We start from the raw sequence: 16581 nt of genomic DNA on the forward strand, positions 1-16581 counted from the left end.
TTTTTTTTTTTTTTTTTTTTTTTTTTGATCAAAGTCATTTGTCCATATTTCAAAATCCACATATTACCACTTAATGAGTCCATATTATAAATAACTCGTGTATATACAGCTAGCCTAGATTTTAAAACTATTATTTTTCTCTAATACCATAACTTTCATACAACATGAGCAACACATCCAGTTCTGAATCACAATCTAACAAAACAATCATGAATAATAAAATTATTTCAAACTACGAGACTGGTTTTTACTTCTTTGATCATTTTAAAAAGGGTGAGCAAATATATTTAAAACAAAAGATAATGTAAAAAATACAAATTCCAAAATACAAAAACACATAAAATAATAATAATAATAATAATAAAAGAGAATGCTTATTTTTAAATAAGATAAACAAAAAGAAAATGAGACAAAACAATTCAATTTTATAAAAACAAAAATGTTAAAAAACAACAAACGACAAACCGTGCAACGCACGGGACTATACCTAGTTAATTATATGATAAATTAATATGTGAGTAACTTAGGAGGGTTACTGGAGTAAAGATGGTCTTATGTACTTGTTCTAGCTAAGATCCTATAAGAATGTTGTACTTAAACTCAAGATCGATTGTTAAAAAAAAAATATATATATATATATATATAATTTTCATTCTTTTCTTATTAATTTGTTTAAACTTGTTGACTTTTGTCAGTCGTCCAAATAAAACTAGTACCGAGCGTTACTTTTTAGGTTTTTCAAAGGTTATATTGACAAAAGTGTGTAAATTCTACCAAAAGCAGCAAAACGACAAAACTATAATCAAAGGTAAAAAATAAATAGCTAAAGTGGGGCGTTCCGAGAATTGAACTCGGGACCTCTCGCACCCTAAGCGAGAATCATACCACTAGACCAAACGCCCTTTAGTGAAACAAGTACGTTTTGTAATATTTATCTCTAACTATTCCCATCTTGGATGGTTTGGTGTAAAATTCTTTATAGCCCATCATTAGGTTTAGGTAGACCCGTTTCGAACCCCTATAATCCTATATGTATGCATAACTTGAAAGAGAGCATAAAAGGGAGGCGACGGATCGAGGTCGGTGTCTCTCTGCCTGTAGACAAACTAGCTTGCGACGTACCAACAGAGCCGTGGCTACATGGTCGAAAAATAAACACTCGCCTACCGCCTTTAGTTTTGTAGAAAGTTTAAGAAGCCATATTTTTGTTAATAGTTTTTGTTCATGATGAATGTATCAAAATAAGGTTATGGAAATATATACTAGTGATAAAGGGAATATAATATAGAGCAATACTGCAATATATAGAATTTATAATTACAATGACAAGTTAGGATCTCTGCATATTAATATTTTCTTATATTAATTAGATATCACATTTTTATACCACAGTTTATTTAAAATTTGTATAATCACCAAACTATTTTTTGTTGTTGATAGTAACACAATACTTTTTTTTTTTTTTGTCAAAATAGTAACACAATACTATGAAAGATTATTTTATACCTTTGGTTTATGAAGTATTAAAAGTGTTATATTTTACAAATTATTTTAAAAATGAAACATTTTTTTTTTTGTTTTTGCCTACAGTCTTTAAATCTCTGGGCACGGCTCTGCGTACCAACAAATGGAGTTCTGGGGTGAGAGCTTTTTTATCTTGTCGATTCTTAGCTATGTTTGGTTTTGAAGTCACTCTTATGTTGATTTCCTATAATTTCATTATTAGAAGTGGAAGTGAAGGCAGGGGAGTCTTTAAAAGTGGAGCTTGGATCCAACAGGGCCATCCACCTTTCTCAGGTAATTCTCCAGACTCCTTAGGTTCTCTTACTTTCCCGGCCGATCATGAAATCAAGCATACTCAAATTTTGTTGTCTCTGCGTAATCTAGGCCTTTTTCGGTAAAGGTGTAAACAAGAATGGTCCGGTTTACTTGTATGCCAAGGTTGATAACAAGAAGAAATACGTTTTGGCAATTTTTTCTCGAAAGCATTTTCCTCTCATTTCCTTTTCTATAAGCTCAGAGAAAGATTTCATGCTTTCCCACTCCATGGATGAAGGAGTCATCCATGTAACTGGCTACAAAAGTATTGAATTAGCGGCTCGTAGGTATAGGAAATCTAAAACGATGGTGTGGTGGCACATAGACATGTGTCCGCTTCCCGATGGTTATGATGCTTCCTTTGTCGGTCCGTGTATAGATCGGATGTTGCAGAGTTTTGGCTACTCTGGTCCTCTTTCCATCACTGCCATTGGCAACCTAAAATACATCCCTGATCACGTCTTGCTAGCGCTGTCTTCCTCTGGGATCGAAGTTAGAAACGTCCCAAACGGTTAGTCTTCTTCTTTTATCTCTTAGTTTTCTACAACGTGAGTGAGTCCCAAACTGTATAGTTTAAATATCTAAGATGTGTTGCGATATTGAGTTGGTTGTCCTTTTTTTACTGAAACAGGTGCCTCGAGCATTAGTGCTCAGCTGATTCCTTGGAAATTTTGTAATCCACCTCCGGCTACGTTTATGCTCATATCCGATTCCCCTAAACCGGACACTGTGGCTTACTTTCTTAACTTACTAAAAGAGGAAGGATACAACATCATTGTTGTTTATCCCCATAAACAGCCTGGAGTGATCACTTCTTTTAAATGGTGGCTCCGGGAAAGCGTACTGACAAATAATCATAATTTTAATCGCACAATATAATTTTTAATAATAATTAACCAGACTGACGCTGGTTGATGCAAAAAACACTGTAGAAAACGTTGGAGAATGTGGTGGTTAATCCTCCTGTAGCTGATTCTTCCCAGCCGACGAACAAGGGGATGGTGTGGTGGGACATGGACAGATGTCCTGTTCCTGATGGATATGATGCTTCTCTCGTTGCTGAATTTAGGCTACTCTGATCCTCTTACCATCACTGCCATTTGCAGTGTCAGCCTAAGAATAAGAAACTCCTCTCATGGCGACATGAGTGCCAGCCTAAGTAACACCTCTTCTCGCGTCATGAGTGAGATCGCTTCAAGTGGAATAGTTATTAAGCATGTCCCATTTGGTACTTAATTAATCTTCCTTAGTTTTAATCTGTTATATTTATTTATTCATAAGCTAGCTGTTTGGATTCTCAATTGGCAGTATTTGAGTTGCTTTCCTATTGACTTTGACTGAAACAGGTTGCGCAAGCATTATTGAAGATGTGTTTACTTGGGTAAAAATACTAACCCACCTCCGGCTAATATAATGGTTATAACCAGTTCCTCTTTTTTTGGAATGCATGTCTCCCGCTCTTAACTCCCTTCGAGAGAAAGGATACAACATCCTTCTGGGATATACACATACTCTGGCTAAAGTTCTTAACGGTTATGTAGGGTGGCCCTGGAGAACCTTACTGGAAGGTATGTTTTGTCCTCTTTGTTGAAACCCTGTTTTCTGAACTAATTGTAGTTTTGTTTCTGAACTAGTTTTGTTTGTTTTTTTCTTTGCTATAGTTCCTTTAGGTGGTAATGGACTGGAGACAAGAAGACCTAACTGTTTTATTTGCACATCCTGTGATTTATCATACAAAAGCTTTGAAAGTTTTGACATTCATATAAGAGGAAAAGAACATGTAATGCGAGTAAGTATCTTTTATTACCCCCTCTCGCTCTCTGCTTGTGTCATCATGAAGTACATTTGTGATTGAACAACCTCTTTATACTTACTTGATGGTTGTTGGTTTGTCATCAGGCATTTAGAACTGGTTACTACTACCAGAATCAGGAACGGAGATCCGGAACTCGTTATTCCCCTGCGGTGAAAAAGCTATCAAAGGAAGGTCTAAATATCTCAAACTTCTTAATGAAACTAATGAGAGAGTTTGTAAACTCGAACTTGAATAAACAAGCCGGAGTTGTTCGATCGGACAGTCTGACCACCACCACGGTGAAGAAGCAATCAAAGGCATCTCGAAAAAGAAGAAGGAAAGAGTATCAACTCCATAAGGTGAACTGATATGGTTTCTTTTACTTCCAACAGAAAAATGTTGTTTTTTAAATCACTTTATTTTCATTCAAGTCTCATTTTTACTTCTCAAGTTACCTAATTAATATAATACATTGAAGTTTCGTTGCGGAGACTGAAACAGACTAAAAGTACACATTTCTCATATGCAATTTTTAATTTTAGTTGATGTACTTGAGATTATTATGTGAACTCGTCGGATAAAGGGATAGATAAAGTAGTTTTATAGTCCAACCACCACCGACACATTAATAAACGTGCAGTCCATCCACTTCTTCTTCAATTGCCATGCCGTCGTCATTTCTCAATCTTGAATAATCTTATATTAGCCTATTAGGTAACACCCTGCATAATATACGAGATAAATCTATACAAATAAAATTAGAGTTATGAGTAAAATTATCTTTTTGAATCTAAAATTTATTTGTGTAAAAGCAAAATATATAACTAAGTTTTTTTATTTTATTTAAATTTACATTTATTTCAAATATGTTTCACCGTGAAATATTATACCAATAATATTTAATTAGTCAATCCCTTATAATAATGATTACTGTGATAATTTAATTTTTGAATTTTAAATATGTGGATAGTAATTATATTTTTAATAGGTGAATAATTTCGGGTTTTAAAAATGTTTTAAATCTAATAATTATATATTTTAATAATTAAAGGGCAATTGTCATAAATACCACTAAAATAGGTTTTTATTCCAAAAATACCACAATTTAGTTTTTTTCCCAAAAGTACCACTAAAATGTATTTTTTTCCAAAAATACCACATAATTGAACTAAAGTTCTAATACTAAAAACTAATTCCTAAATTATAAATACTAAACCCTACTCCTAAAAACTATACCCTAAAACTAAATTTGTCAACCCAAACATAAAAAAAAAAAATTCTACATCCTTAAAATTCAATTTTTTTGTGTTTGTGGTAATTTTGGAAAAAAACTTTTGTGGTATTTTGGGAAAAAACTAAAATGTGGTATTTTTGGGAAAAAATTATTTCAGTGGTATTTAAAGGAATTTCTCATAATTAAATATGTTATAAGAATGATTCATATATATTTGAAACTTGAAATATTTTGTTAGATGTCTGATTTTTCAAATTAATTAAAAGTGAATATCTCTTAATCATTCAATGGTAATTATATGTAAATATCTATAAATATGAGAACAATAAATTCATTAGTGTCTCAAGCTCTCTAACGACGACACATCAGCATTTTCTTGAGAATGTTTCTCTATTAATATATAGAGGATAATAAAGTAATGTTCACTTTTGACAAGCTCTAAAAAGTTGTTATTTGACATTGTTTTCTTGTGACATGTGTTATTTTCTCTTTAATATTTGCATTATATTTTTTTCAATTGACTTTATATGACATACATTATATTATTTATATTTATATTTAAGAAAAAATATAATTTGATATTATACATTATAAGATGTTCAATTTATTCTTTAATTAGTGTAACATATTGTCCAAAATAATGATTTTCTTTTTTATTTCTTAACTTTAATAGAAATAATTAACATGATATGATTATTAAACAAATTTCAATTTGACTCTAACTAAAATAAAATAAAGTATATTTTAATATATATATATATATGTATATATATATTTGATTATAAATATTAGAGAGAAATAACTAAAGTATATGTCTTTTAAAGAAAGAAATGAATATATCTATATAATTATAATTTGTTTTGCTTGAAACTCCTATCATATATTATTAGTCATAGTAATTATTTATATTTGAAAAATGTATTTATTTATGAACATTCTCACATATTTTGTAACTCTCATATTAATAATCATATTCATCTTTAAGGTACAAACATAATATTATTAGTATTGTAATGAATGACTAATAACAATTAGAAACATAATAAATATTAAAATATGTTAATATGTATTTACTGCATTTTGTCACTCTCATATAGCTTATGTAACTTCTTATAGATATAAATTAATATAAGAATTAGTGCAGTAACTACCCAATGAAATAATCAATTTATGATAGGCTTCTAACTCCAAATTTTCCTATAAAAAGAAAGACACACATCTCAATAACCCTCATATATCAAATCTCACATAAGTTTGTAAATTCTATAATTTTTTTTGTATTCAATTAACATTATCTTAGTTTGTAAATTCTATAGTTTTTTGTATTCAACTAACATTATCTTAGTGCATTTTTTTTTTTTGGTATAATAAACTAAGGTTTCCTCAAACTCATACTTTAAAAAGCTCACAAGTGGCACTCATTCCTCTTAAGATTATATACATCAAAAATATCCTAAAAAAATATCTTAATATTTTAGCAATATCCTTTTAGTTATTATATATATTTCATTGATCAATAATTTATATACTTACCACAACATTATAATTCCTCAAATAATAATTTGCCAATAATTAAAGAATAAAACATTCATATTATAGTTTTGGAAAAATTATAGTTATGATAGTTTTATTTTAAAATAATTTCAAGATAGAAAAAAATGAAAATATTATAATATTTATTTGCTGACAAAAAATATAATACTTGGTTTACAATTTTGTGCCAGAAGATCAAATAATTTTTTCTTGATAATTTCAAGATTTTTTTAAATATGATTTTTTATTTTTCCTCATCTCATGAAACTTTTTCTAGTATTACTATAAACCAAAGAAGAATGTAACAGAAGAACTCCTATACAATGTTTTGTGTTTTAGTCTGAAATTTAATCCTACCAGTTCATTGTATTACGAAAATTGACTTTATAAAACAAAAAATAAACCTACCAAAACACTCAAAACAAATAACAGTTCGTTACACAAAGGACACTTGAAGTTGAAAGCAACCCCCATTAAAACAAAACTTATTAAACATTTGGTACAAGAAATTAAATAAGTACAAGTTGGTAATATGTCCAACTAAGAAGAAAAGGTCTATTTTATACTTATTATATATATAACCTTTTGTCACGGGCACTGTTTCATTCCCTTGGACCCCTTCTTCTTCAAGATCTGTTGTCTTCCTTCTTTTTCTCTACCAGATTTTGTATTGTACCAGACAGATCCCTTCACTTCCATATCCTTTTTATCTTTCTTTGTCTGAATCCTTACAAAAACTCTCTCATTCTCATTTCTTTTTAAGAATTTTTTTCCTTTTTAGTATTATTTTTTGGATTTCTCTTCCGGGTTTCAATAATTGTCACTTCCCAAGTGTAAGTACGCGTCCATACTACGCAGTTTACACAAGTGTCCATATGTCTGTTTCTGTGTCTTTAATTGCATTTCTTAAAACTGAATTTATCTTTACCTCTCAGATTCTGAGTTTTTGATCTACTGTACAGAGAAGAACGTCTTCAAAGTTTGGTTTTTTCTCCGAGTTTTTTTGTCCTTTAAAAAAAACTTTGGTTGCGCTCTCTCTTTCTCTCTTTCTCTGTTCAAGAAGAGATCCTAGCTTGATTTATATTCTTGTGAGTTTTATACATTCCATTTAAAGCTCAGGTTTTTGTAATTCTGAATTAAGCTGTATCAATGTTTCCATTAATGTTCTAGATTCAGGTTAAGTCTTGATGAATCTTTAGGTTTAATTGAGCAATTTATATCAAGATGGGTCATGAAATTTACCTTTGTGTTTTGCATTTGCAGATAAATTTGGAAAGAAGAAAATGGGTAAGAGTTGGTTTTCAGCTGTGAAGAAAGCCTTTAGTCCTGAACCAAAACAAAAGAAAGAACAGGTATTTTTCATACTTGCACTATCTTCACCAGACTTTGATGTAATTGTATAATTGACTCTGAAAATAGTATTGTTTTATCTCTATTAGAAGAAACCACATAAGGCCAAGAGATGGTTTGGTAAATCCAAGAAGTTGGATGTTGTTACTAATTCTGGTGAAGCAGATTCTTCTCGTGCTGTCCAAGACGCGAAACTAAAGGAGATTGAGGAGCAACAGAGCAGGCATGCTTACTCTGTCGCTATTGCTACTGCTGCAGCTGCAGAGGCAGCCGTTGCAGCTGCTCAAGCTGCTGCTGAAGTTGTTCGTCTCTCTGCATTGTCACGTTTCCCTGGGAAATCAAAAGAAGAGATCGCAGCTATCAAGATTCAGACAGCATTTAGAGGATATATGGTATCGTTTTGTTTTCAACACGTTTTTCCACGTTTAGTAACTGTAAAGGCAAAAAAGTTCATACTTGTTGGTTACCCTCTTTCTCAGGCAAGAAGAGCATTGCGTGCGCTGAGAGGCCTTGTGAGGCTAAAATCTTTAGTTCAGGGGAAATGTGTGAAACGTCAAGCCACATCAACATTGCAAAGCATGCAAACACTAGCTAGACTACAATATCAGATTCGTGACCGGAGGCTTCGGTTGTCAGAGGATAAGCAGGCTTTAACGCGGCAGCTCCAACAAAAACACAATAAAGACTTTAATAAGGTAAGCAAATCCTTGCAACATGTTACATATTTTGTTACAAACTTGACTTATTCTTTATTCACATTGTGATCTTGGTTTCAAAGTAGCTTATTTCTTGCTTACAAACTTAATGATTTGTAATAACATTTTGTGAAATAGCATGGAGAAAATTGGGATGATAGTACACTGTCGCGGGAGAAAGTTGAAGCAAACATGTTGAACAAGCAAGTAGCAACACTGAGAAGAGAAAAAGCACTTGCATATGCATATACTCATCAGGTATCAAACTAGTTTCCTGTCTTATACTCTAGTCTTTTTACACCAGAAGAAGGACTTATGAATCTCAAAATGGTGAAAACTGTTGTTAATATGCAGAACACATGGAAAAACTCAACTAAATTGGGTTCTCAGACATTCATGGACCCTAACAATCCACATTGGGGTTGGAGTTGGCTAGAACGTTGGATGGCTGCTCGACCAAACGAAAACCAGGCAGTCACACCAGACAACGCTGACAAAAACTCTTCTGTGAAGAGTGTAGCAAGCCGTGCCATGTCTGAGATGCTAATTCCACGTGGAAAAAACCTTTCACCAAGAGGAAAGACACCAAACAGTCGAAGAGGATCAAGCCCGAGTGTGAGGCGAGCCCCTAGCGAAGACTCGACGAGCATGTTAAGTATCCAATCAGAACAACCTTGCAACCGTAGGCATAGCACTTGTGGATCAGTTCCATCAACTAGAGACGATGAAAGCTTCACCAGTAGTTTCTCTCAGTCAGTTCCAGGCTACATGGCGCCTACACAAGCGGCCAAAGCAAGAGCTCGGTTCTCAAACCTTAGTCCTTTAAGCTCAGAGAAGACAGCGAAGAAGCGTCTTTCCTTTGCGGGATCTCCAAAGACTGTAAGGCGGTTTTCAGGTCCTCCAAAGCTGGAAAGCAATGTTACGAAGAAAGATACTAATCTTGCTTAAGCAGAGGATCATGGATAACATAGTTTATATATCTGACGGTGGTTGATTAGGCAAAAGTCTGATGCCGAGAGGTGAATTCAGAGAAGATTCTGTTATGTCTTTGTTTATAACTATTGGCTTTTATTTGTTTTTTGGTTAATTTTTTTTTACTACTACAAACTTAATTATTTGTTTAATTTTTTTTCTATTGGTTAATAACATCTGATTATGCATGTAACTTTGAGGATACAAATATAAAAGCAAAATTTATGATTGATTTGCCACATAATTTCTTTATTTCATTATTACAGCTATAAGAATGTGTTGTAAGTTGTAACCATTAAGATTTGTTGATAATGCCAAAAGGTAATTTAAAACATAGAATCAGAATTGAAACTTAATGGGGTTTTTTTTAGCAAAATTAAAGTATAAAGGGGTTAATGTGGAAAGAAAGAGAAATAAAAGGGCCTGTAAGCCTTTTAGGGATTCTAGGGCTTTCCTTCATTGGTCGGATCAGGCGACGTTTTTACACTTCTTCCTCCTTTTCTTCTTCTTCTTCTTCGCATTCGTCAGTGTGTGTATTCTGAGGGTAAAATTGAGAGCAAAAGAGCCGAGAAAAAATGAGCGGAGCCGGTAAGAAAATCGCGGATGTGGCTTTCAAAGCTTCAAGGACGATCGATTGGGATGGTATGGCTAAGGTTATTGTAACCGATGAGGCTCGTAGAGAGTTCTCTAACCTTCGTCGTGCTTTCGATGAGGTTAACACGCAGCTCCAGACCAAGTTTAGCCAGGTCTCTCTCTATCTCTCGATTTACCTTCTTCCCTTTGATCTGATTTTGTCACTGCTGGGTTTAGATCTTTTATCATTTCGATTTGCCATTAGTATTCTGGAATCTGGATCAGGTGATCCATTTCACGATTTTTTATTCGTTTTCAGATTGTTGTTGGGTGACACTCGTTTTTATATCTTGTTATTGTTGTTGTTGTTGTTTGTTCCCATAGTTGAATATTTTGGTTAAGATCTATTTCCTTAAGATGTATTCATCAGAGAACATTGTGATTGATCTTTGTTTTATTGCTCATTTGCATTTGAAATGTTGGGATTGTGTTGAGGCAAACACTATTGTTGATCATTGTTCTATTGATAGATAGCCTAAATCTACTCATGTACTCTGATTAGTTCTACACATGCCCTAATTCTTTGTTTTATGTCTTGGGTTGTGGAGTGAGTTTTTTTATCTGGTTGATATTTTATATACAGGAACCTGAACCCATAGATTGGGATTTCTACAGAAAGGGTATTGGGTCTGGCATTGTGGACATGTACAAGGAAGCTTATGACAGTAAGTTCTATATATTTGCATTTCTTAATGTTGAATAGACCCTGCCTTCTTGTTAACATTTACAAAAGATGTATTTTCTTTTATCTAGTTTGTTTAGCAAACACAAGTCTTTGCTTGCCTTTATTCGATTCTCAAACCTTACTAGAAGGTTTTGAGAGATTTCAGCTCTGTAGTGTGGCTGAAACTGAATTGTGGACATTTACCAAAGGAGACCCTTAGAAACTAAGCTGTATCTTTACTGATGTTATTTGTTTGCTGCAGGCGTTGAGATTCCCAAGTTCGTTGACACTGTCACTCCTGAGTACAAGCCAAAGTTTGATGCTTTGGTGAGTAAATACCTGAGAAACTCGACTGCTTATGTTTTGTTTTCTTATACTTACCTTTGTATGAGTTCTTTCAGTTAACTCAGTGGTTGTCTTGTGCTTTGTTTCATGCTATCTTTAGTTGGTGGAACTGAAAGAAGCAGAACAGAAATCGTTGAAGGAGTCTGAACGATTGGAGAAAGAAATTGCTGATGTCCAAGAGATTAGCGTAAGTACCCCAATAAAAACAAATCCTCTTGTATGAAGTTTGATTTGCTGTGTGTATATTGTTTGAACTCAAGATTCTGATATATCTTATCTTGTGTGTGTTGGTGTAATCAGAAAAAGCTGAGCACCATGACAGCAGACGAGTACTTTGAGAAGCACCCAGAACTCAAAAAGAAGTTTGATGACGAAATCCGTAATGACAACTGGGGATACTGATCATTTGTGTCTCTAATCTCCGGCCTGGAAAAAAACACTCTCTTTTCTCTTTTTTTCTCTGTTCTTCTCTTACTGTGATTTTGTGAGCCAATGATAACAATAATAATAAGTACACCACCATTCACTTAAGCAGAGTGTTGAGATCTTCATTGGAGATTCAGTGATGATAAACCGATTTGGTTTTTTAGTTTATCAATTTCATAAATTGTTTCGTTTTGTTCTACAGTATATAATAAGAGTGAAAAGATCTCCTCAATTTTATCATTGTTAAGGGTCTGAGTCGTGTGAGATTTGTTGCATTTCCTTCTTAGCTAACAACAAGATAGTGATACCCAATAAGAGTCAACTTTGGTTAAACTCATTGACTTTTTTTGGGTATCAGTTAACCAATTCTGGACCAACTATGATATTCAAATTTTTGGTTGATAAGTCTGCAGGTTTGTTGTTCTGTCTTCGGTTAACTTCGAACCGGATTTCAGAAATTTTCTCAACCCAGAAAATTAGAAACACAGATATCAGATTTACGTTCCTCAAAAACTGAAACCTTTCTTCAACAAGACACAAAATTGCTAATTTCTGCAATTAATTTGAATCTATTTCAAAAACATGATCTTCGATACACATTGTAGCGCGTGTATGCTTCTGGCTCAACTCGAGAGCTTATTTGATGGAGCCTGGCACTGTCGAAGGTGAGTGAGATCTTCGATTCTGTAGTCGCACCGCCCGTCGAGGACTATTATAATCAATTGCTGCTATATGTAATTTGTTTTCACGTTTAGTCTCTGTCGGAATTAATCATGTCTGGTCTGATGCTTTCTAATTGTCTATCGGAAATGGATTTCCAAATCTGCAGATGAGAATGAGCCAGTTGATATGAGCAAAAAGTTACCGAATACAACTTTACTTGCTTTGAAGGTTATGATGTCTAGATTGATGAGAGGAGTTGAGCAACCAACATAAATATAACACTTGTCCAAGAAAATTGCTGGATCCTAGGCCAGGGTGAAAAAACTATGGTAAGAAACTGAAGCTCCTATCTTTTTGCATTTTGATAATCTTAGAGTTCATCGTCTTACTGCTTGTATAATACTTACACAAAACCAATACTGATTAGCTATCTGTTTAGAGCATAATGCTTAATAGTAGTGTTAAGTGGAAAGACAAATCTTTCTTTATTGGTGTAAGAGAAATCAAGATCCACGTGCTCTTCTTCTCCTAACCTCTTTGTTGAACCGAAAGTCAGGTTTTGGCCTTTTCCTAATAATTGTTATCAAAGAAGATAAGACTAGTTTTCTTCTTTAAAGTAAAACGTGTATCTGTAAAATGCATTAGCCAGATATTAGCTCGTAGCTCTCATGTCTATCACGTGTCTAAGTCCCAAAGGGTTTTACCATGTACATATCAATCCAATGGTATATACCGTATATTCGTATAACTTACTCTCCCATTCCCAACTCTATAAATAGGTGATGTGTGTGTGTGTCCAACCTCCAAACATAACTACACACCAGGGAGCTTCCCATAACCTCAACACAAGGTAAACCCTTTTAATGAGACTTTATGCTCAATTAATGAGTGAACAGAAAAATGTTCAATTCTTTTGACCTTTGATTTTGTAACAACTGTAGGGAAACAAGATGGATTTGGGAACCTCCTCATCATCATCCGGCTTGGTCAAGGCCAAATCTGAGACACTCGCAGAAGCTCTTAAGTCTAGTTCACTTGATTTCAGCAACGATAATGGTAGCAGCCATGGGAGCAAGCAGCATGTGATGGCAAGGACATTATCATCGTCGAGCCACAGTAGCAGCAGCAAATACAGAAGGAACACTCACATAAGGAAGGCCAAGAGTGCACACCCTGCTCTTGACCTTGCTGGTCTCACTGGTGGTGCTGCTCTTAGCCGAGCCTCCAGTGCTTCCCATGGAATTTCCTTCTCTTTCACTGGCTTTACTGTGCCACACGAAGAGATCATTGCTTCAGAACGATGTAGCAATGAAGATTTCTGTAAGAAAACCATTTTAACACAGCACCTGATTGAAGTCTTGATGTTAACTTTGGAGTTTATTGGGTTCTTGCTCGTCTATTCTTCATGTTTCAGTGGAAGATATTGAAGCAGCAACCAGTAGTGTGGTCAAGTTTCAGGCAGAACCAACCTTTCCGATATATCTGAAGGTAATCCATTTCCGTGGATAGACAATATTATGGGAAAACATGGGAAATTGATCTATATGATATCTCTATTTGAGCGCAGGCACTGATGGAGATATCTAATTAAACCACCAACACCAAAAAGTCCATAGAAATATATTAAATTTTGCTGCCATTGGTCAGTCCAGACTTCAATGGGTCTGTTGTATCTCATATGATGTTTTGTAAATAAGAATGCGCCATTTCTCCCATGATGAAGAAATCCCTAAATTTTACACGTAGAATAATCTTCATCATTGCATTAAGACATTTGGAAACCTCTGTTTGCCTTCTTTATTGGTCTAACATTGGTGCCTAAAAGTCAAGCTTAGGAGGCTCAACTACCATTTGCTGGTTATCGGCAACATGTGAAGCTCTGGACCAAAAGGGTATGGTTATATTGGCAATGTCTTGTATAAATCAGAGAGAAATTTAAGCCATATTGCTGTGGAAAAAATTAGTTTTTCTTGAGAATTCAGGCATATAGGTAACTTTTGCCTGCAAAACTTATTGACCAAATCAATTGTTTTTATGTGCTATGCAGTTCATAGATATCACATACAAGGTAACGACCAAAGGTATGACATCTTCATCAGAAAAGAGCATATTGAATGGGATTAGTGGTTCAGCATATCCAGGGGAGCTTCTAGCTCTCATGGGACCTTCTGGAAGTGGAAAAACTACACTACTCAATGTGCTTGGTGGCAGATTTGATCAGCAAAACATCGGTGGGTTGGTCAGCTACAATGATAAGCCATATTCTAAGCACTTGAAAACCAGGTAGTTAGAAGATTCCAGCTTGGTCTTTTGATGAATATGTAGATGCATATATAAGTTTACGGTTGACACGGGAAAGCACCATGGCAGGATCNGGACCAAAAGGGTATGGTTATATTGGCAATGTCTTGTATAAATCAGAGAGAAATTTAAGCCATATTGCTGTGGAAAAAATTAGTTTTTCTTGAGAATTCAGGCATATAGGTAACTTTTGCCTGCAAAACTTATTGACCAAATCAATTGTTTTTATGTGCTATGCAGTTCATAGATATCACATACAAGGTAACGACCAAAGGTATGACATCTTCATCAGAAAAGAGCATATTGAATGGGATTAGTGGTTCAGCATATCCAGGGGAGCTTCTAGCTCTCATGGGACCTTCTGGAAGTGGAAAAACTACACTACTCAATGTGCTTGGTGGCAGATTTGATCAGCAAAACATCGGTGGGTTGGTCAGCTACAATGATAAGCCATATTCTAAGCACTTGAAAACCAGGTAGTTAGAAGATTCCAGCTTGGTCTTTTGATGAATATGTAGATGCATATATAAGTTTACGGTTGACACGGGAAAGCACCATGGCAGGATTGGATTTGTGACTCAAGAGGATGTTTTGTTCCCTCACTTAACTGTAATAGAGACACTGACCTACACAGCTCGTTTACGTCTTCCTAAAACTCTTACAAAGCAGGAGAAGGAACAAAGAGCTGTTAGTATGATACAAGAGCTTGGATTGGAAAGGTACATTATTATCTATTACTACCATCTAACAAATTAGTATGATTTTTGAGAATGGAACCTAATTAGAAGATTGTGACTATATCTTTTAGGTGCCAAGGCACAATGATTGGAGGGTCATTTGTGCGCGGTGTCTCAGGTGGGGAGAGGAAAAGGGTTTCTATTGGGATTGAGATCATGACTAATCCTTCACTTCTTCTCCTTGATGAACCCACCTCTAGTTTGGACTCTACTACTGCTCTTAAGATTGTTCAGATGCTACAAAGTATAGCAAAGGTTAGATATTCACTCTTTACAGCTCCAAATCCTTTTTTGGTCTGGATTTGACCATATCCTAGTTCTTATTTGTTGGCATGCAGGCGGGGAAAACTGTTGTAACAACAATTCACCAACCGTCAAGCAGGCTCTTTCACAGATTTGACAAGCTGGTTGTACTCAGTAGAGGAAGCTTGCTTTACTTTGGGAAAGCATCAGAAGCAATGTCTTATTTCTCTTCCATAGGATGTTCTCCTCTACTCGCCATGAACCCTGCAGAATTCTTATTGGACTTAGCTAATGGAAACATGAACGATATTTCCATTCCCTCAGCTCTTAAAGAGAAAATGAAGATGGAAAATTCTTGCAGCGAGATAAGATCTTCCAAGCCAACTCCTACAATTGTATATGAGGTGAGATAAGGATGAACTACCTTAACATACCAAGATAATTCGGCTACAGCTGTTAAGAAATGATTCCTTTAAATCTATATATAATAAATGTTATGTTGATGTGGAAACACAGTATCTTGAGGAAGCTTACAAGACACAGATTTCAGTCGTGGAAAAGAAGAAACTTATGGCACCAGTTCCACTTGACGAAGAAGTTAAATTGATGATAACTTGCCCCAAACGAGAATGGGGATTGAGCTGGTGGGAACAATATTGTTTACTTTCCTTAAGAGGAATCAAAGAACGGAGACATGACTATTTCAGCTGGTTGAGAGTTACTCAAGTTCTCTCCACTGCCATCATCTTAGGTTTACTCTGGTGGCAATCAGACATTCATCATCCCAAAGGCCTACAAGATCAGGTATAGATACATGTTTATGGTCTAGAAATGAGCTGTAATTGATCATCTCTTATCTTGAAAATGAAACTCCCACTGCATCTCAGGTAGGGCTACTCTTCTTCATTGCCGTATTCTGGGGATTCTTTCCTGTATTCACAGCGATCTTCACTTTTCCTCAAGAGATAGCAATGCTGAGCAAGGAACGAGAGTCAAATATGTATAGATTAAGTGCATATTTTGTGGCTAGAACCACAAGCGACCTGCCACTTGACTTGATATTACCTGTGCTTTTCCTAGTTGTTGTATATTTCATGGCTGGATTGAGATTAAGTGCTGAATCCTTTTTCCTAAGTGTGCTCACGGTCTTCCTATGCATCGTTGCAGCTCAG

The 16581-nt window shown here is 34.7% G+C and overlaps 3 protein-coding genes and 1 non-coding gene across 8 annotated transcripts in view; 3 read left to right on the forward strand and 1 right to left on the reverse strand.

The window, feature by feature from the left end:
- Positions 831-902, reverse strand: TRNAP-AGG. The gene has a single exon. It is a non-coding gene; the product is annotated as a tRNA-Pro (tRNA).
- LOC104711783 (protein IQ-DOMAIN 1-like) lies at positions 6973-9629 on the forward strand. 4 transcript variants are annotated; one of them, XM_010428539.2, is made up of 7 exons: positions 6973-7213; positions 7316-7468; positions 7644-7732; positions 7820-8122; positions 8210-8425; positions 8564-8683; positions 8780-9629. In XM_010428539.2, exons 3-7 carry the CDS (start codon positions 7664-7666, stop codon positions 9371-9373), a joined length of 1302 nt encoding a protein of 433 aa, XP_010426841.1. In that variant the 5' UTR covers positions 6973-7213; positions 7316-7468; positions 7644-7663; the 3' UTR covers positions 9374-9629. The 4 variants fall into 4 exon arrangements, with proteins under 4 accessions (XP_010426841.1, XP_010426844.1, XP_010426842.1 ...); XM_010428542.2 differs by having other exon boundaries at positions 7823-8122; XM_010428540.2 differs by having other exon boundaries at positions 7343-7468.
- LOC104711784 (ATP synthase subunit d, mitochondrial) lies at positions 9863-11658 on the forward strand. The gene is made up of 5 exons (XM_010428544.1): positions 9863-10143; positions 10614-10695; positions 10957-11021; positions 11140-11226; positions 11340-11658. The coding sequence occupies exons 1-5, from the start codon at positions 9973-9975 to the stop codon at positions 11439-11441; spliced, it is 507 nt and encodes a 168-aa protein (XP_010426846.1). The 5' UTR covers positions 9863-9972; the 3' UTR covers positions 11442-11658.
- Positions 11946-16581, forward strand: part of LOC104711785 (ABC transporter G family member 27-like) — a 6053-nt gene continuing 1417 nt past the window's right edge. The window contains exons 1-10 of one of the 2 annotated variants that reach the window (XM_010428546.1): positions 11946-12130; positions 12295-12457; positions 12908-12978; positions 13070-13448; positions 13543-13616; positions 14176-14411; positions 14993-15148; positions 15238-15421; positions 15505-15813; positions 15926-16213. In XM_010428546.1, coding sequence (XP_010426848.1) covers positions 13079-13448; positions 13543-13616; positions 14176-14411; positions 14993-15148; positions 15238-15421; positions 15505-15813; positions 15926-16213 — 1617 coding nt within the window. In that variant the 5' untranslated portion in view covers positions 11946-12130; positions 12295-12457; positions 12908-12978; positions 13070-13078. Of the gene's footprint in view, positions 12131-12294; positions 12458-12907; positions 12979-13069; positions 13449-13542; positions 13617-14175; positions 14412-14643; positions 14906-14992; positions 15149-15237; positions 15422-15504; positions 15814-15925; positions 16214-16581 lie in introns of those variants that run through there. The other variant, XM_010428545.2, reaches the window with a different exon arrangement.

Source organism: Camelina sativa, chromosome 9, assembly GCF_000633955.1.
Source record: "Camelina sativa cultivar DH55 chromosome 9, Cs, whole genome shotgun sequence".
Taxonomy (NCBI): domain Eukaryota; kingdom Viridiplantae; phylum Streptophyta; class Magnoliopsida; order Brassicales; family Brassicaceae; genus Camelina; species Camelina sativa.

Bases quoted from the DNA above. Each gene is read 5' to 3' on its own strand.
- LOC104711783 (XM_010428539.2), top strand. From the start codon at position 7,664: ATGGGTAAGAGTTGGTTTTCAGCTGTGAAGAAAGCCTTTAGTCCTGAA. The intron at 8,123-8,209 runs GTATCGTTTTGT...CCTCTTTCTCAG, and splicing joins CAGCATTTAGAGGATATATG to GCAAGAAGAGCATTGCGTGC. The intron at 8,684-8,779 runs GTATCAAACTAG...GTTAATATGCAG, and splicing joins CATATGCATATACTCATCAG to AACACATGGAAAAACTCAAC.
- LOC104711784 (XM_010428544.1), top strand. From the start codon at position 9,973: ATGAGCGGAGCCGGTAAGAAAATCGCGGATGTGGCTTTCAAAGCTTCA. The intron at 10,144-10,613 runs GTCTCTCTCTAT...TTTTATATACAG, and splicing joins TCCAGACCAAGTTTAGCCAG to GAACCTGAACCCATAGATTG. The intron at 10,696-10,956 runs GTAAGTTCTATA...TGTTTGCTGCAG, and splicing joins GTACAAGGAAGCTTATGACA to GCGTTGAGATTCCCAAGTTC.